The sequence below is a fragment of the Pseudochaenichthys georgianus genome, chromosome 22, assembly GCF_902827115.2.
Source record: "Pseudochaenichthys georgianus chromosome 22, fPseGeo1.2, whole genome shotgun sequence".
Classification (NCBI taxonomy): Eukaryota; Metazoa; Chordata; class Actinopteri; order Perciformes; family Channichthyidae; genus Pseudochaenichthys; species Pseudochaenichthys georgianus.
In genome coordinates this window covers 17,649,233-17,669,144 of record NC_047524.1, presented here as the reverse complement: position 1 = coordinate 17,669,144, position 19,912 = coordinate 17,649,233, and the positions used below count along the sequence as shown (strand labels likewise).

The window sequence follows — 19,912 nt, the reverse complement described above, 5'->3', positions numbered from 1 at the left end:
ACATCTGCTCTTTAGTTTGCCATGTGTGCGAGTCCATCTCCATGTCACGTGTGTCTCCCGTGTTTCATGTTGTGTGTCATTGCCATGCAGGTGAACCTGTGCTACTGTATGTCTAAGTCCTGTCTGCCACTTAAAAGCACTCACAGTCACAATGACATCCACATAAAGAATCCACATTTAATCAGAGGTCTCTATTTGATCTGATGGGTTGCATACAGTATATAAATATGTGTTTCTCATGCATATTCCAGCTCATTTCACCCCATGAGCTCAGGCATAAGTGATGGAAACCTGTAGTCTAAACACCTGCCGTAGAGAGCAAACTTTATTAAGATTTTGTTTAACTGTAACCCCATGCCAATGTCGCAAATCAATGTTAGTATGTAAAGATATATATAGCGCTATCACTCTCTCCTGTTCCTACTTCTTCTGATTGAATATAAATGTCTTCTCCTTTGCTTATGTCTGGTTTTGTTTGTTTGTTTGTTTCCTTCTGATCATGTTTTTTATCTCATCGGTTGCAGTCAACGTGAGTGAGCGGGGTAAATACATGGTTTAGATTCTACTCATCCTATGCAATGCTGACATCTTGATTGCTCTCAGTTCAACTTCTTGCTCCCTCTCCTCATTCCCCACCAAACTCCTCCTCCTCCCTCCTCCTCCTCCTCCTCCTCCTCCTCCTCCTCCTCCTCCTCCTCCTCCTCCTCCTCCTCCCTGAATGCAATAAAACCACCTTCTTTTTTTACCTTGGACTGAAGGAACGCATGCATGCTTCTCTGACATCCGGACAGATTGTTCAGTTCATGGTCAGCTGCCCCAAACTGACTAAAATCTCTCCACTTCTTCTTCTTCTTTTGTAAGAAGTCAGTGCTTGCCATTTGTGTGGGACCTTTATTTTCTTCTAGTTTTGATGATACTAACCAGCGTGTAGTACTGAATAAATCTTCCAAAGCTTTGTTTGTAAGAAGCAACAAAGCTTTGTTGGCGTTTTAACAACAATTATTCCTGTTATATACCTTGTTTTATTTTGTACAAAGATGCACTATACTGTACTTTGTCCATGTGTTCTGAACTTTAAATATAGTGCACATATTTTGAAGCTGTTTGACAGCTTGACTGCAGCTTTATGAGGAATGTAAAGCTGTGTAAGCCCTTCCTGTATGCCTGTACTGACATTAAAATGATAGGTATCTGTCCCTCTTACCACTGAAATGGGCAGTTAACCTCATTTCCTGTCCGCAGGTTCCAAAGTACTGCAGAATGATGAGTTCACTAAGGATCTCTTTAGGTTTCTGCAGCTTCTCTGTGAGGGACACAACAATGGTAGGTGGACACGTTCCCATAAATCAAGATTAAGAAGAGCTGCATATTCTTTATCTTATTTTGCTCCCTTTTTTCAGATTTTCAGAACTTCCTGAGGACTCAGACAGGAAACACAACAACAGTTAACATTATAATTAGCACTGTAGACTACCTGCTAAGACTCCAGGTATGGTATCATTACAAAAAGAAAATCATGTATTCCTTCATGTTCTTTAATGAGCTTAATCCTTATCTCCTTCTTTCAGGAATCCATCAGTGATTTCTACTGGTACTACTCTGGTAAGGATATAATAGATGAGGCGGGTCAGAGGAACTTCTCTCAAGCACTAGCAGTGGCCAAGCAGGTCTTCAACTCTTTAACTGAGTATATACAGGTAATATACCGCAACACACTTCACCACAACAAGCAATAATTAAAAACCTGAGCTGAAAAGACTGCTTTTGATCCTCTCTGTTTCTCCTCTGTGGTTCAGGGTCCATGCATTGGGAACCAGCAGAGTCTGGCTCACAGCAGGCTGTGGGACGCAGTGGTCGGCTTCCTGCATGTTTTTGCTAACATGCAGATGAAGCTATCCCAGGTTTGTACTTTAGTCCGCATAAATCTGTTCTACTGCTATGTTTTAATACCCTACATTTATATTGTTGAGGCACTTGCACCTTGCAGATAAGTGTACATCCAGGCCTTTAAATTGATATATTTATTTAAATATGAAATAAAACAGTGAAAACTTTGATTTGTATAGGCTTATAAAACATAATTCACTGCCATTTTGCATTAACATTACAACTGATTTTGTGTTTTAGTGTATAGATATATAAATCATTTATGGTGGGAGAGAGAGAGGTGCAATGGAAGAAGCTTGCTGGATTTGAATCAGGGTAATGTGTAAGCAGAAATGTAATCTTGGGGTAGTTTTGTAGCCAAGTGTTTAATCCACATCATTAAAAGGGTTTTATGGTGTGCATCTTAATCATTCAGCCCCCAGAAGATTACATTTCTGCTTATACATTAGTGATAATAATCCAATAACATTGGATACATACACTTTAATGGGGGCACTTTATACGATTATGTTAAACTTTAGTACATTTTCCTTACAAACATTGTTCCGTTAAGAGAAAATACTGAATATGTAATAATTTTGAATAAAGTATTGCTACTTTGACTCTAAAATATATCTGATTTCTTGATCCACCAATGGTGTGATTCAATGTCAGCCAGAAAATCATTTATTTTCTGTTTAGCCACTAGAGGTCTCTCCAGGCTCAAGGATGGCTGCTGCATTACAATTACATCTGTCATTCCACTCAGCTAAATGATGTATGACTCCATCTATGATATTTCCTCAATGCCCAATAAGCCAGGAATGGGATCAAATCCAGCCACCTAACCTTATCTCATGGTAATTGAACGGACAGTAGAAGCCAGTATGAGGGAGAGTGGAAGGGAGGGGTCTGAATTTAGCGCATCAAAGTATGCTTCAGATTTATGGCATGCTGAATACAGACTCCATAGAGACCCTAAATGAGTCAGACTGACCTAGCCATCTGCTCTGAGACAGTAAAATAACATTAACCCTGGTGCTGATGGATGGATGTTACCTAGAAGGCCCTTCTGCGCCCCAGCAGGGCCAATTCTGGTGCCCACGATGTGAGGCAGCCTTGATCTCTCAGGGATTTTATACAGGATGACTGTTCTCTTATAGCGAGGCCATCAGTAGGCTGTGTGATATAATGCAGTTTGAGTCACAAGGTTTCCTTTTTTTTGTCTTCTCCTCACAGGACTCCAGTCAGATTGAATTATTGAAGGAGCTGCTGGACCTGCAGAAGGACATGATCGTCATGATGCTCTCGCTACTCGAAGGTTTCCTTTTTGATGATTCAACATATAAGTTGTCCTGGCATCATCCGTTTTTTAAATTGGATCTTCTTTTAACCACTTATATTGCTTTGAGATTCAGAATCCTGGCAATGTCAGCAAAATAAAAACTTTCAATAGTTTGCAAGGATATTGTCACTTTTATGACTGTCATCCAACAGATTTGTTTGCCTGTAATGTAATCCAATATTTACAAAAGCAGCTTTGCTTAATCTGCATGGAGAGCGTTGTTTGTTAGGGTGCCCGTGGGGTCTTAAAAAGTATTAAAAGTTGATAAATCTATTTAGCGAAAATGAAGGCTATTAAAAAGTATTAAACGGCATTTTCCAAGGTATTAAATGTTGTAGCTTGTTTTCAAATCAAATCAGGTTGTATTTATATAGCACATTTTTAAAACGATTTTTGGTCGAGCCAAAGTGCTGTACATGCAAATAAAAAACACATTGCTGTGATCGCAAACAGAAGACAATAAATGACAACTGCAAATATAAAAATCAAACACAGGGAAATGTCTTGAGTCGCGCTCAGCTCTGACTAGTAGGCCAGGGAGAAGAAGTGAGTCTTTAGTGTTGATTTAAAAACTCCTAGGGTCTGGGCCGACCTCACATGGAGGGGCAGAGTGTTCCTGAGCCTAGAGCCAGCTGCTGCAAAGGCTCGGTGCCCTCAGGTTTTGAGCCTGGTCTTGGGCACTACCAGCAGCAGCTGGTCAGCAGACCTTAAAGCTCTGGCTGGGGTGTAGCGATGGAGGAGTTCTGCTATATAAGCCAGCCCATTTAGTGCTTTTAAAAACAGATAAAAGGAGTTTAAAATCTATTCTGAACCGAATTGGAAGCCAGTGCAATGAGGCCAGAATTGGGGTGATGTGGTCACGCTTTTTGTGGCCAGTGAAAAGACGCGCAGCTGCGTTCTGCACTAGCTGCATGCGTCTAATTGACGCCTGGTCCATACCCACGTATAGAGCGTTTCAATAATCCAGCGTTGTGGTTACAAAGGCGTTAATAACCCTTTCTAGGTCTTTAAAAGATAAAAACGACTTGGTCTTGGCCAATAGTCGTATTTAAAAAAAAAAGCAGGTTTTGACTACGGTGCTGACCTGCTTATCAAATTTAAAAGCGCTATTGAAGGTCACTCCAAGGTTCATGACAGAGGGGAGGATCTTTTTATTGAGGGAGCCCAAAATATCAACCGGAGAGGTTGGGGTCTAAAAAAGATAACCTCGGTCTTGCTCTCGTTGAGGTTGAGGAAGTTTTGGCTCAGCCAGGATTTGATCACTGTCAAGCAGCCCATCAATAGCTGTGATGAGTTGACATTAGAATTGAGAGGCAGATAGATCTGTTTTCAATACGTATATCAATTGTCCAAAGAGGTTGTGTTCTACAGTCTGCCTGAATGTAGTCATTGCGTAGGTGTGTAGTGTGATTCTGTGTAGTTTATTTATGGCATCCCGTTGGCTTTGACGTCATCTGAACAGGACATCGCGCGCTCACTGCTTGATAGCGCGCGCAGGTCCGTTTACGCCGGTTGTTAAACAACATCGTTATGGGGAAATGCAAGTCTGCGTCCAAATGGTTGGAAGATAAGGAGGAAGGACAATCAATACTGTATATAGTAAATGTGAGGTAAAGTGTGTCGCCAATGTAACCGGTTAAAACTCCAAGTGGCGATGAGGTCTTAAAAGGTATTACCTTCAGGATCCCTGCATATACCCTGTTTGTTGTTGTGTGTACTGACAAACTTTGCTTTGGTCTGTTTTTTTCAATACCTCACAGGTAATGTTGTCAATGGTACCATTGGCAAACAAATGGTGGACACCTTGGTGGAGTCTTCAAGCAACGTGGAGATGATCCTGAAGTTTTTCGACATGTTCCTCAAGTTGAAGGACCTGACTACCTCAGACAGCTTCAAGGAGTACGACCCAGAGAGCAAAGGGGTGATCTCAAAGAAAGATTTCCAGAAGTCCATGGAGAACCAGAAGCAGTACTCGCAGTCTGAGATCGAGTTTCTCCTCTCGTGCGCTGAGGCTGATGAGAACGACATGTTCAACTACGAGCAGTTTGTGGAGAGGTTTCATGAACCTGCCAAGGACATTGGCTTTAATGTAGCTGTGTTACTGACGAATCTCTCCGAGCACATGCCTCATGACGCTCGACTCGCCACATTCCTCGACCTGGCTGAGAGCGTCCTCAGTTACTTTGAACCTTACTTGGGTCGTATTGAGATCATGGGGGGAGCAAAGCGCATCGAGAGGGTCTACTTTGAGATCAGTGAGTCCAGCCGCACCCAGTGGGAGAAGCCTCAGGTGAAAGAGTCAAAGAGGCAGTTTATCTTCGACGTCGTCAACGAAGGCGGGGAGAGCGAGAAGATGGAGCTGTTTGTCAAGTTCTGCGAGGACACCATCTTCGAGATGCAGCTAGCTTCTCAGATTTCCGAGCCTGACCCGGTGGAGCGCCTAGAGGAAGAGGAGGAGGACAACCAGAGTGTGGTGGAAACCTCCGAGGAGGAAGAGGAGGAGAGTGTGATGTTGGAGTCTTCCTCCGCGTTTACAATTGCCTGCATCTCCATGAAAAAAAGCCTGTGCCACTTCCGCCAGATGCTCACTCTCAAGAGCATGAGGCGGCAGTACAGGAAGTTCAGGAAGATGAGCATCCGGGAGATGGTGCGAGGCTTCTTCTCTTTCTTCTGGATGATCATCACCGGCCTCTTCCACTTTGTCTACAGCTTGGTTTGGGGTTTCTTTCACATCTTGTGGACCACTATGTTTGGGGGCGGCCTGGTGGAAGGGGCCAAAAACATGAAAGTGACTGACATTTTGGGAAACATGCCGGACCCCACCCAGTTTGGGATCCACGGCGATGTGTTAGAGATGGAGAAGATGGAGGCGAGTGAAGCGTCGGCGCTGGCAGAGATGGGTCAGATGTCTCAGGGAGAGGCAGGAGAGGCAGACCTGATGGCTGAGCTGCTGAACATACAGCCCAAGAAGGAGGGGAAGCACGGGGCCGAGCCCGGTTTGGGGGACGTGTCTGAGGTGGTGGTGGGAGATGCTCCATCCATAGCCAGCGCTGTCAGGCAGAAGAAAGCACAGGTCAGTACTGATGATAAATCCTGTTGAATAAGGGTACCTTTATTCTCAATCGTGTCTTAAAGGGACAGTACGGTGGCCCTGAAGTGCAAGACACCACAGCATTTCAGAAAACACCACAGCATTTCACAAAACACCACAGCATTTCAGAAAACACCACAGCATTTCACATTGGACGGAAAGGGTATTCCTTTAGGGAGAACACTTCTTGTTTGTGATTGGACAGAGCCAGCCAGAGAAGCACTGCTGTGATTGGTTGTTTTTGCTGCCAGTCAAGAAATGACGCTTCGTGATTAGCCCAACACATCAGCCGTTAGCTGTTAGCACACACTCAGAGCTCACAGCTCCTCATATCTGTTCAGAAACTGGACAAAAGTTAAACATGTACAAACCACAGACTGTCTGTGTCATGGTGAATACAGTCGCTGCTTTATTTATGTATGACGTTGTTGTGAGCGTGGACGGAGCAGCTACAGGTTAGTTTAGCCTGATGGATCCGATTCCGATTTACATGGAGATACGGCCCGCCCCCTCTCCAGCGTCTTGTTTGAATGACAGGAGTAAACACATAATTAATGCTTTATTAACTCATGGTTTGTAAGGGGCTTATCTCCATGTAAATACTATGGTAGACCACCCAATATTCGCATCGCTCTAATCGCTCGAGTTTCACCGCGGCTGTCAGCTGTGTTTGCTCCTGTCAATGCTGTCATTCAAACAAGAGGCGCTGGAGAGGGGACGGGGCGTATCTCCATGTAAATCCTACAACAAAATGAACATATTTGACCGTGATTTAATTGTAATACACGGTGATGCCGAAGTAACTACATACTGATAACAGTTAGTAAAAACCATGAATTAACGCTTTGACAAGTCTGCAGATAAGACGGCAGGCGAAAAGCTTTTAAAATGCGTGTTTTCTGAATCGGATTCATCAGGCTAAACTAACCTGTAGCTGCTCCGTCCACACTCACAACAACGTCATACAGACATAAATAAAGCAGCGACTGTATTCGCCATGACATAGACAGTCTGTGGTTTGTACATGTTTAACTTTTGTCCAGTTTCTGAACAGATATGAGGAGCTGTGAGATCTGAGTGTGTGCTAACGGCTGATGTGTTGGGACCATACGTTGTGGGACCATACGTTGTGGGACCATGGTTGGGACATATTTCGCTGTCGGGTGTTGGGCTAATCACGAAGCGTCATTTCTTGACTGGCAGCAAAAACAACCAATCACAGCAGTGCTTCTCTGGCTGGCTCTGTCCAATCACAAACAAGAAGTGTTCTCCCTAAAGGAATACCCTTTCCGTCCAATGTGAAATGCTGTGGTGTTTTGTGAAATGCTGTGGTGTTTTCTGAAATGCTGTGGTGTCTTGCACTTCAGGGCCACCGTAGGACAGTCCCACCCAAAACAAAACAACAAGAACATGTCCGTCATAAGATTCTTCTCTACGGTTGGTCGGCAGTGTTATTGAAAATGTGTTTCATCATAAAATGGCTTAAAACAAGGTCTGTGGTCTGCGGCGCCATGGAGCAGTTGGGGTTTGGTGCCTTGCTAAAGCGCACCTTGGCAGTGCCCAGGAGGAGACTGACCCCTCCAGCTACAATACGCACTCTGTACTTTTTGGTCCGACCAGGACTTGAACCGGCAGCCCTGTGCTACCCAAGCCAAGTCCATAAGCTCCTGCCGCCCGATTTTACTGATATTGTACAACATTCTTCTTGTGTGCAGTGAGATTAAGTACCTTGGTCATTATATCTCTGATGATCTCACAGATGACAAAGACATCCATAGACAACGCTGCAAACATATTAATGCGGACATTTCACAAGTGCTCTGTAGATGTCAAGGTATCACTTTTTAAAGCTTTCTGTACACCATTGTACACGGCTCACCTGTGGAGTAACTACAAGGCTAGCAGCATGCAAAAACTAAAAGTTTCATACAATGATGCTTTACGGTTGCTGGTGAGGGTACCAAGATGGCACAGTGCCAGCCAGCTGTTTGTTAACTTGGGGGTACCTACCTGTCAAGCCCTTTTAAGAAATTGAATGTACAAATTAATGTGTCGCTTAGAATAGTCAGACAATCATGTTATCTCGATTTTAATCAACCCTGTGAAGAGTTCTACTCGGTTCTCTTCCATGATTTGGAGGCATTGGCGCAACAGCCTCTACAGTCAGTGAGCATATAAGTGTGGCTAGCTGTCATTGGACTGATTTTATGTTTTCATCAGTTTTTTTGTTTAGCTTTTTAATCTTATTCATTGTTGTGTATTTTGTCATTTTGTATGTGATATGGACCTTGAGTCTGAAATAAAGATTGAATAAACAATGTACTTTGTTCTAGTTGGCTGCAAAGAAGGTGACTGTTAATGGAGACTACACATCTGATTCAGAGAAAGGAGAGTGAGTGTTTTTAATTTGTCCACCCTCAAAGGAAATGCAATTGATAAATGTTTGATGTGAATCACATGCAATATGTGTGCATTGCATATACTGTATAAGTCCACGCCACTAACAGAGAAATGCTTCTTGCAGTTCAGAGGATGGTGAGAAAAAGGACCATGATAAGTCTAAAGACGAACCCCCTCTGGACCCCCCAGTGCTGAAGAAAGTCCCCAAGAAGAGGATCAATGTGAAGAAAGAACTACCAGAGGCCTTCATGGCCAGCTTCTTCGCTGGCCTGGAAATCTACCAAACCAAGATGCTGGTCAGTCATTCCCTCATAGTTGTGTTAAAATATTTAAAATCAAAACTATTAGCTTGAGTATGTTAAGGAAGTACAAATTAGCAGTTTGTGTATATATAAAACGTATACAACAATTATTATTTCCACAGAACTACCTGGCAAGAAACTTTTACAACCTCCGTTTCCTGGCACTTTTTGTTGCCTTTGCTATCAACTTCATTCTGCTCTTCTACAAAGTAAGGTTGCAAATTGAAGTGTCCTTACATATACTTGTATACATATATACTTTGGTAAATACCTATAAACGTTGTTTTTAAGGTGACCGGTGATTACGCAGACGATGAAGATCCTTGGAATGGTCAGGGTAGAACAGGGGAGGAGGAAGATGAGGGGGCCCTGGAGTATTTCGTGCTGCAGGAGAGCACAGGCTACATGGCGCCAACGCTCCGCTGTCTGGCTATCCTGCACACCATCATCTCTTTCCTGTGTGTCGTGGGATACTACTACTTGAAGGTAAGGGATATCAACTGACCAAAAAATACACTTAACTTTTCATTTGTTTTACTCTCTCCTTTTTTAACTTTTTTTTGTTATTTAAGGTAAATTATTTACTGTAGCATTTTGAAAATGGGCCAAATAGGAATTTTAAACACATTTTGGAAGTCAAAAACGTAAACAAGTTTTTTTTCTAATCAAAATATAATATCTCAAAAACAATTTTTTTTTTTTTACAAGAACGCCTCTATTTGTAGCCTTTATTTAACCAGGTGACTATCCTGTGTTCACAGGCATACACACTTACTCATGCCCCCTGTGTACCTTTAAGCTGTCTGGATAATCAACACTTGTGATATGAAACACATTAATATATAATAATAATAATAATAATAATACATTTGATTTATATATAAATCAAATGTATTAGTGCTTTTCCTGGTGCTCAAAGCGCTTTACAAGCAAGCAAAGAAGAAAAATAACAACAAAAGTAAAAAGTGCTAAGCTAGGTGGAATAATGGCGAGGTGTTAGTGGATTAGGAGTTGAAGGCAAAAGTGAAAAGGTGAGTTTTGAGGGATTGTTTGAATGATGTGAGAGTGTTGGCAGATCGGATGTGGCTGGGGAGGGAGTTCCAGAGTGGCTGCTGCGAAATACGTAACTGTTGGTCATTTCCTTTGCTGCACTAACAATCCAGCCATACTCCCTTTATGTCCAAGGTGCCCCTGGTGGTGTTCAAACGTGAGAAGGAGATAGCGAGGAAGTTGGAGTTTGCTGGCCTCTACATCACAGAGCAGCCGTCAGACGATGACATCAAAGGGCAGTGGGACAGATTAGTCATCAATACTCCGTGAGTCAACCACAGTAAAGCTGCTCACCTCTGAGTCATCATTTATTATTAACAAAGGATTAAAACTTGTTTGTTTTTTCCTGTTTGTACCAGATCCTTCCCCAACAACTATTGGGACAAATTTGTCAAGCGCAAAGTAAGTGCAATATTTTTGTTGTATCTGTTATGCAAACACACTGTAAACCCCATCTGCTGATACGTAAAGGGGACCTATCATGCATAATGCACTTTTGTACGTCTTTTATACATGAATATGTGTCCCCGGTGTGTCAGGGAAATCACCAAGTGTCAGAAAACACAACCCTCTCTCTTTTCCTCCATACCCAAATCTCTAAAAACGGGGCTGCAACGGAGCTGATTATTATTTGAATTTTTCTGACGTCAGAAAAGGGGTGCTCCGCCTATATGGGCAACTCTCCACCCATCAGGGGAATGAGAGACTGCTCAAAAGCACTGGAGACGCTGTAGTACATATGCCAGGGCCTGTAAGTGGCGTCTGTAGTCTGCCACAAAGCAGAATCAGCCCTTGCAAAACAGGGCTGGAAAAGAGCAAATAGAGCAAATGAGGCATGGCAAATGCATGATCTGTTTGGTATTTTGAAAAACAACTTCACAGACATGCTTATATAGGTATGGCCCTACAATATATGTTTCAAATATAGCATGATAGGTCCACTTTAACTTTGTTTGGTTTGCTGCTTTCTTCAATTCAATTCAATACCTTTATTATCCAGGTAAAATCCCATTGAGATCAATGATCTCTTTTTCAAGGGAGACCTGCAGCAGTAGGTTCCACAAGAAGACATAAAAACATAAACAACAGAACAACAAAAGGACAACATACAGCAAAATGTACAGGGATTACAATTTACATATTTAACCACATGTACAGGTACCAACAGCATCTGATTTTGTAGCATCCAACCGAGCTTTAAAAACATGTAGTGGTACTAGCTTGGTAATTTTCCATTCTTTTTGCAGACTGTTCCATGTTAGTGGAGCTGCACATCTAAAAGCTTTCTTCCCTAAGACAGTCCTACCACTTGGCACATTTAATAAAACCACAGCATGCGATCTCAGGCAATAACTACTTTCAATTCGCAGAGAGATCAGGGAGCAGATATAAGATGGTAGTTTATCCAACATGGCTTTGTAAATGAAAAAATTACCAGTGACTGAGCCTCCGTACAGTAAGGGATGGCAAAACCGCCTTGGTATACAGGGTACAGTGATGCGTAAGTGCTTTACAATTTGTCAAAAATCTCAGTGCACTGTGATACGCAGCATCTAACTTGCTCAGGTAATTGGCAGGTGCATTCATATATAACAAATCACCATAGTCCAGCACAGGTAAAAAGGTCACAGTAATAATAATAATAATAATAAATTGGATTTATATAGCGCTTTTATAGTACCCAAAGACACACAGTGACTAGCCTTTTCCTGGCCTCAAGCGAGAAACAGGACTTATTTCTGTAAAAGAAACCTAGCCTAACCCTCAGCTTTTTAAGCAGGTTATTTACATGAAATTTAAAAGTGAGACAATCATCAAGCCAGATACCAAGGTATTTGTATCCGGTAACCACTTCAAGTTGTATTCCTTGCGTAGTTACAATATCCAAAGCAGTCTCCGGTGTATTTTTAGCTTTAGAAAAGAGCATTACCTTGGTTTTATCCACATTTAAAAGAAGCTTAAGCTCAGAGAGCTGAGTCTGAATAATGTTAAAAACAGCCTGTAATTTAACAAAAGCCTCGTTAATCGAGGGACCTGCACAGTACATAACGGTATAGTCCGCATAAAAATGTAAGGTTGCTCCTTCGACATTTTCACCTAAACTATGAATATAGATAGAGAATAATAGTGGACCTAAAACTGAACCTTGTGGTACACCATTAGTGATGTTTAACCACTCAGAAGACAGCCCATCAAAGTGAACACATTGGGACCTTTCAGAGAGGTAGTTCACAAAACCACCCCACTGCATGGCTGGATATGCCAATACTGACCAGCCTCTGCTTCAAAATGTGATGATCGACGGTATCAAACGCTTTGGACAGGTCAATAAACAGAGCTGCACAACTCTGCTTATTATCTAAAATACTCGTAATATCATTCACCACTTTCATTGTGACAGTGATGGTGCTGTGTTGCTTTCTGAAGCCTGACTGATGTTTAGACAGGATGTCATTTGTACATAAAACACCTTTACCTGTTCACTCACTAGGCGTTCAAGAACCTTAGCCAGAACTGACAATTTAGAGATGGGTCTATAATTATTTAATAAAGTGGCCTCCCCTCCTTTTAGCAGTGCAGGACATACGCTGACTTCCATACTTTTGGTATTTTGTTCGTGCTGAGAGAGAGGTTAAAAAGAGTAGTGAGAGGTGGAGCAATAAAATCTGCAGCTATCTTTAAAAAGAAAGGTTCTACGTTGTCCGGACCAGCCGACTTTTTAGGATCTAGCTTAGTTAAGACTTCACGAACAACATCAACAGTAAAAGGAGTACAACTGAAAGGGTTTTCCAGACCACATTGTTCTGAGTCACCGACTGTGATGTTCACAGAAGCAGAATTAGAAACAGAATGAAACAGAGAGCCACAGGACACAAAATGCTCATTAAAACAATTTAACAAGGTAGCCCTATCCGATATAGTGCCAGATGCTGTGGTAAGGCACGGAGGGTAGCTCATTACGGATATCACCGGTGGATATCGATTTTATGGCTTTCCAAAATGTTCTAGGGTTGTTCAGGTTCTTTGTGGTAACTGACAGATAATACTTAGATTTAGCACTTTTGACATGTGAAGTGAAGCTATTTCTTAGCTGCCTAAACGCAGACATTCTACCTCTGTTTCTGTAGGTGATCAAAAAGTACGGAGACCTGTATGGAGCTGAGAGGATAGCAGAGCTGCTGGGGATGGATAAGAGCGCCCTTGATTTCAACCCTACAGAGGAAACTGTCGCCAAAGAGGCCTCGCTTGTGTCATGGTGAGGGATTAGACATAAAGCAATAGATGTCATATCGAAAATATAAACCTTTAACATCAACCCTTTTTTTGCCAGGTTGAGCTCAATCGACACAAAGTATCATGTGTGGAAATTGGGAGTGGTGTTTACGGACAATGTAAGTTTGAATACAGCTTAGCGTGTTTCCATTTGAGGTTATATGGTGACTGATTTGATGGATGGGTTGATGATGATCTTATAACCAGACAGATGGGTTCTGATTAATTTCTCATTGTGTTTTCCTGCCAGTCCTTCCTGTATCTAGTGTGGTACACCACCATGTCCATCCTGGGTCACTACAACAACTTCTTCTTCGCTGCTCACCTGCTGGACATCGCCATGGGGTTCAAGACCCTCCGCACCATCCTCTCCTCCGTCACACATAATGGCAAACAGGTATTGATGAGGAGGACGCAGCTCTTCCTCTGAGCTGTAGGGGGCACTGCGGAGTTAGTGGTCAGGGTCGGGTTGTAACCACCGTCTGTTTACAGTCTGATGTGCAACCACAAGACACTTTTGTCACAGTGTGTATGTTCCTGCCCCACAGATGGCATTGTGTGGGTAGTACTACTGGCACGGCTCTCTGCTATCTGTGATCTGCTGCAGAATTGTGTACGGGGGTGTTTCTTTTACAAACTTAAAGCTGCTTTAAGCATTTTTTGACCACCAGGGTACAGAATGACTCTACGCCTAAATCTGATATTAGCAAAATTGACATCCCCTTCATTATAACCACCTCTTTACTCTGATTTGATCCATCTACTCCTGGTGGAATTATGTTTTTTCACATGTTCTGTACACAGAGGTATTGCATTAGTGTCTTGTGTCACCTTCTGTGCATCGTGTTCTAAGGGATGTTAACCTGATGCTCGGTTGAGCAATAACTTGTCAACCAGCAAATATTGTATGTGTTTCGCCAATTATAGTACCTTTAATCCCCCCTGTGAGGAGATCGGGAGAACTAAGTCAAAAGAGAGAGATTTAAGGAGAGCAGGCAAGAAGGCATACACGTTCATTTAGATTCACCCAGTATCCTTTGGCATTTGAGTTCAAATAGCTCAATCCCATTTGTTTCACTGACTCTAATCCTTGCAGGGGATTGTCATGTCAACTGACCACAGGCACAAATCAGAATGTAATGTCAACTCAATCTCCAAGGGTGGGAGTGCACCCAAATTGCGATGCTGTGAGGAATCGCCGACACCTCCCACACTCAGCTGTCTGCGGCCAGATCAATCACAGCGGGAAAACCAATGCAGCTTACTGCTGCTTCCACTGTTATTGCTGTTTCGTTTCATTGGTGCAGGGAGCTACATCAAGAGCTTGAATCTGTTGAAAATAATTATTTATATAAACACAAAACTGATGTTGTGTTTTATGATGTTCTTTTAACTCATTGAACTCGTCCTTTCTTACCGGCAGCTTGTCTAGTGTGTCTCTACCCCAGGAAGTTGGAAGTGACATTTTTCTGATTGACGTCTGTGTTTCTCTTCAGCTGGTGTTGACGGTCGGCCTGCTGGCAGTTGTGGTCTATCTCTACACTGTGGTGGCCTTCAACTTCTTCAGGAAGTTCTACAATAAGAGCGAAGACGAGGATGAGCCAGATATGAAGTGTGACGACATGATGACTGTAAGTAGCAATCATAAGTTATTTAAAGGTCACCTGTTGTGCAAAATCCACTTGTTCATGTATTTTATACATAAACATGTGTCCCCTCTGTGTAAAGAGATTCTGAAAGTTTCAGGGACAAAGATTCTCTCTGTTTTTGTCCTGATCCATTTATATAAAAACCTGTCTGAAAATGAGCTGATCAGATTGTGGCCACTTTATGATGTCATAACGATTTTTTGGCTCGTGTAACCATTAGCCAATCACCAACCAAGGTAACACCAGCCACCTTATCACCTGAATCTCCTCCGAGTTCCTTTTAACCAATTATCTCTCAGAGGGGCGTGGGGAGGGGCTCCTTATTTTCATCTAAAGTAACAGACAGAGAATCAGCACTTTTGAAACGGGGCTGAAACAGAGGGGATTGTGGGTAATGCTGCAATGCATGATCTGTTTGGTATTTCGAGCCAAACACGTCAGAGACATGTTTTGTATATATCTGAGACCTATAGTATATTGATGATAAACAGTATAATAGGGGACCTTTAAAATAATAAACAAAACATTCCGACTGGCAGAGGTCTGTACTCACCCTGCCTCCATGTTCCCACAGTGTTACCTGTTCCACATGTACGTCGGGGTGAGAGCCGGGGGGGGCATCGGGGATGAGATCGAGGACCCCGCTGGTGACCCCTATGAGCTCTACCGCATCCTGTTTGACATAACTTTCTTCTTCTTCGTCATCGTCATCCTCCTGGCCATCATCCAGGGTGAGCTTCAGCGCTCACTCACACTTTTAAGTATTTCTTTTTGTGTGTGTCTTTCTACCGAACTAAAGATCCCACCAAAACATACTATTACTCTTTTTCAAGGAAGTGAAGGGTTACATTTTGTGATTGCATTGTTTTCCGCTGATACAGTATTTATGATGGGCTTTGTGGTTGCAGGTTTGATCATCGATGCCTTTGGAGAGCTGAGAGACCAGCAGGAACAAGTGAAAGAGGACATGGAGGTGAGGGGAGATTTCATTCTAACTCATACTGCTGGAGGGGGGTCAGGGGGAGCAGGTGTGGGTTGTCCTCTCAAGGAACATTATGATTGAAGCCATTTTTTTCATATGAGCTCTGGACAATGTCTTTAGTTTCCCTTTAACCATGTCTCACACGACAGGACATTGTCCGTGTCAGAAGTGTTTTTGCTTACCAGGAATACTGGTTTTGTAATCCTGAATCACGGCATCTCTCTAGTGAGACTTTTTTGAGTATTTGACCCTTCCTCTTCCCCCTTGAATGTTTTATTTGGTTTTGAACATTACACAGACTTTGTGTGAAGTTGGCTAAGTGAAGTCAATTCGAATTCCAATTAGACATTCAAATTCTCATATTTAGGCTCTCAACTAATGTTATAGATTATTATTTGCAGATAATTTCAGGGTTGTAGTGCATCTGTGAAAATGGCTGTAGTGACTTTGTTTACTGTATGACGGTGAATCTACAAAAGAACACAGCCGATCAAATACATCCTCTTTCAGTTGTAAATGACCTTAACCACTTCTCATGACAAGACAAGGAAGGAATACATCTTTATCATTTGTACTTTTTCCTTCAATTGTCATGATATCATATTAAATCTGGTACATAACAGGAAGTGAGTCCTTAACTTAAACACTGTCCGTTAGAAATTCCTTTCCCATTCAGGATATGTTGAGTTTAGACATGAGGCCTACTTCTTTGAGCTCTCCATCTCTCTTCAGTCAACAGCAGTAAGTCAGCAGAAGGTCAGAGCACACTTTTGGTCCTCAAAAGGATGCAGTGACTGTTTTTGTTTAAAGTATGACTGAATGAAGTTAGCCAGGATAACTCTGAAGCCATTATTAGTATCTCTTCACACTTCAGAAGACTTTAGACAACTGTTTGCGAGCTCCGTAGTTCTAGCATTGCAAGTAAAATGAGTAAAGTTGCCCTTCCATAATAATGCAAAATGCTGAAAAGAGAGCAGGTGTTGTAATTATCTTTTAATGTTCTGTCCCCAGACCAAATGCTTCATCTGCGGGATCGGCAACGACTACTTCGACACAACACCTCACGGCTTTGAGACTCACACCTTACAAGAGCACAATTTGGCCAACTACCTGTAAGTATTCCCCTTCCAGGCATTTTACATATTTGACTTGCTATTTCAAATGTGGTAAACACAATTGTCTCTCACTTACGTGTAGTGCTCCTTCTCTGTAATTGAACCCCATGACTGATGGCTTTAGCACGTTACTACAGCGTCATGGCTGCTAATAGCCGCAGTGATGCAGAACATTAGATCCCTTCAGGTATTCTTTCCATCTGCCTGTGTTCCCCCCCCGCTCAGCCAGTGTTCCTGTGACAATAGGAAAGATCAGTCCATTTGTGCTCAGAGGCAGCTGGCCGGAGCATACAACAGCGACCTCATTATGTTGCTTCATTACTATTTAATGCCATGAACTTTATTGAAAAATAGGTTTGCGATGGCGTGCCCTCATACAGTATTCATCAGGATTTGGCAGGCTGCGATGCCCGCAGAGATACAGCAGCCCGCTGCCATTTACACTTGATTTAGGAAACAACAGGTGATTGGCTGATGGAGATGGGGTGCTGTTACTTTGACACTTGCGTCATGAAATTGTTTCCTAGTAACACAGAAAGTGACATTTTCCATTAATGCGGTGTTGGAGGTATTTAGTTAGGAGAAAGCTTGTCTTTTTTTTGGTCTGACATTTTAGTTTTGTGTCATCGTCTTTCTCTAAAGGTTCTTCCTGATGTACCTCATCAACAAGGACGAGACGGAGCACACTGGCCAGGTACAGTACGACTCGTCACTGATGACATTTCTCTGAGGAGGAAATCATCCTGATGTTTATCCTGTCCCGGTCACAAATAATGGGCTGCTGTCTGGGCTGAATGATTTTAGGGGAAATATATAAATATCGCTGTTGAATTTAAAATGTCATTGTTTTATTTTAACCATACTACAGACCTGTTTTATGGTCTACTTAATATTCAATTATATATTTCAGGCATTATCACAATCATATCTTGTTTCTACATGAATAGATAAAATGATGCAGTGGCTTGTTTCAGATGTTCCATAGAAACCATTATTTTTGCTCAATTCAGCTCACAATTATAACAATATGACATCTGTGGTGAAACTTGAAATGTCTGCATGTTATTCAAGTATATTCACAAAATGTAAAATTGCATTTATAGCCATTTATGGTTATTATGACAAATGACTGGCGAAGCTCGGTAAACTGCTTTAAACCTTTGAATCCTGGAAGTAAAAATGCTTAGTGCTGAAAAATATTTAAAATATTTCTGCACACTGACACTTATACCGACAACTCCATAGCTACCTGAAAACTTCTGTACCTATCTTAAATGCTTTTTATCATTAAAAAACTACCAACATCTGCACACAGAAGTCTGGCGTGAAGGCATAATAACAAGGCAAAAGCCACATTGTTTTGTTGTTTGTTAACTCTTATTATTGATGCCATATTGATCTATTTATAATGGCAGTTGGAATTCCTTCGTCAAAAGTACTTGGTATTAACTCAACCACTAAGCCTTATGCATGATAACACCTCCAATACGCAAACTAGCAACACTGCAATCAACATGTACTAGGATATTAAATTGAAACAAGTTAAGTGTCTATTGTCACTTAATTTTGATTTATAATTGTCTTTGTATGTGTCTGACTGAAGGAGTCTTATGTGTGGAAGATGTACCAGGAGCGCTGCTGGGATTTCTTCCCAGCCGGAGACTGCTTCCGCAAGCAGTACGAAGATCAGCTTGGATAGAGCAGATGCATCCTCTTTACCTCTATTCAAATAATGTGGGCTTCTGGAACATGTAGTCCTGCATACAGCTGCTGCACTACAACAACACACAGTCATCCCGCTTCAGACTGGCTTGAGGAGAGACGAAACAAAGCTACTTTTTTATCTAACAAGAGAAATGTCTCCCGCTCGACTTCGGTGTACCTTTGTTGGTGCGGCAGCAGTCCATGAGGAAACGACCTGTCACTCGCCCAGAAATTAAGATGTATTTTAATTTGGGACTCGTCTTTGAGAGCGTGTTGCCTTTTACTCCACATAACCCCAAATCATTGCACAATTTTTAGTTTTGTCTTTTTGAGAAACACTGGGTTTTGTGGGGTTATGGGACAATGTGCCAGTCATATTATGCACAAGAACCCAACTTCAATATTCTGAAAATGTTGAACTTGAGACTTAATGCCAAAAGAATAATGGAGGTTCAGTAGATTTACATAGTGCGCAAAAATGTGATATGAGAATTTTTTTTCAAGATGTTGTAACCTTGCATATTGAGATGATGTTTTAGAATGAATTGGCAAAAATGTTTATTACATAGGGTTTAAGAAAATAAATGCCTAATTTCTTCATGAAGTGCCTTACAGTACTGTATCTACATTACAATGAAGCTATGCAAAAGTTTTGTTTCTTCTTTATTGTATGTAAGTACAGTAATCCTCCTGGAGCAGATACAAGTAGCTGTCCAGATGTGTAGTTTGTGGCTGAACTTTTTCATTTGAACATGGAAGAACAGCATTGGTTGGATTTGACCGATGCTTTTGCTGAATGCAGCATAACTAACTGAACACCTTCAAAAAAGAACAAAATGTAATAGCTATTGTATGGCCATTTGTATGTAGTAGCTTTGCTGATCTGTGCATTTCTTTTAAAGTAAAAAATTAAAGAAATTAGTGCAAGAAATATTCACGTTTGTTCAATTCATTTGGATTTGTGGACTTGTGTATGATATTGTAAATATACCCTCTAAAAGTATTTTTCAACTTCCTCCTTCTGTTCACCTCCACATCATAACAGGAAAAGTGATTTCTAATCGAGAGTGAGTCATCTCAGTTGCACAATCAGCAGCAGGAACATCTGCCTCTGCAGATAATCCAAATTCTTTCA

The 19,912-nt window shown here is 41.8% G+C and overlaps 1 protein-coding gene across 1 annotated transcript in view; it reads left to right on the top strand.

The window, feature by feature from the left end:
• Nucleotides 1-19,699, top strand: part of LOC117467443 (ryanodine receptor 3-like) — a 155,823-nt gene extending 136,124 nt beyond the window's left edge. The window contains exons 82-103 of the mRNA XM_071201631.1: nt 525-542; nt 1,243-1,323; nt 1,401-1,489; nt 1,569-1,697; nt 1,797-1,901; nt 3,106-3,187; nt 4,972-6,284; nt 8,636-8,694; nt 8,827-8,998; nt 9,127-9,213; nt 9,296-9,490; nt 10,190-10,320; nt 10,414-10,456; nt 13,183-13,310; nt 13,386-13,446; nt 13,578-13,724; nt 14,824-14,958; nt 15,551-15,707; nt 15,885-15,949; nt 16,970-17,070; nt 17,716-17,767; nt 18,677-19,699. Coding sequence (XP_071057732.1) covers nt 525-542; nt 1,243-1,323; nt 1,401-1,489; nt 1,569-1,697; nt 1,797-1,901; nt 3,106-3,187; nt 4,972-6,284; nt 8,636-8,694; nt 8,827-8,998; nt 9,127-9,213; nt 9,296-9,490; nt 10,190-10,320; nt 10,414-10,456; nt 13,183-13,310; nt 13,386-13,446; nt 13,578-13,724; nt 14,824-14,958; nt 15,551-15,707; nt 15,885-15,949; nt 16,970-17,070; nt 17,716-17,767; nt 18,677-18,772 — 3,446 coding nt within the window. The 3' untranslated portion in view covers nt 18,773-19,699. The remainder of the gene's footprint in view (nt 1-524; nt 543-1,242; nt 1,324-1,400; nt 1,490-1,568; nt 1,698-1,796; nt 1,902-3,105; nt 3,188-4,971; nt 6,285-8,635; nt 8,695-8,826; nt 8,999-9,126; nt 9,214-9,295; nt 9,491-10,189; nt 10,321-10,413; nt 10,457-13,182; nt 13,311-13,385; nt 13,447-13,577; nt 13,725-14,823; nt 14,959-15,550; nt 15,708-15,884; nt 15,950-16,969; nt 17,071-17,715; nt 17,768-18,676) is intronic.
• The last annotated feature ends 213 nt before the right edge of the window (nt 19,700-19,912 follow it).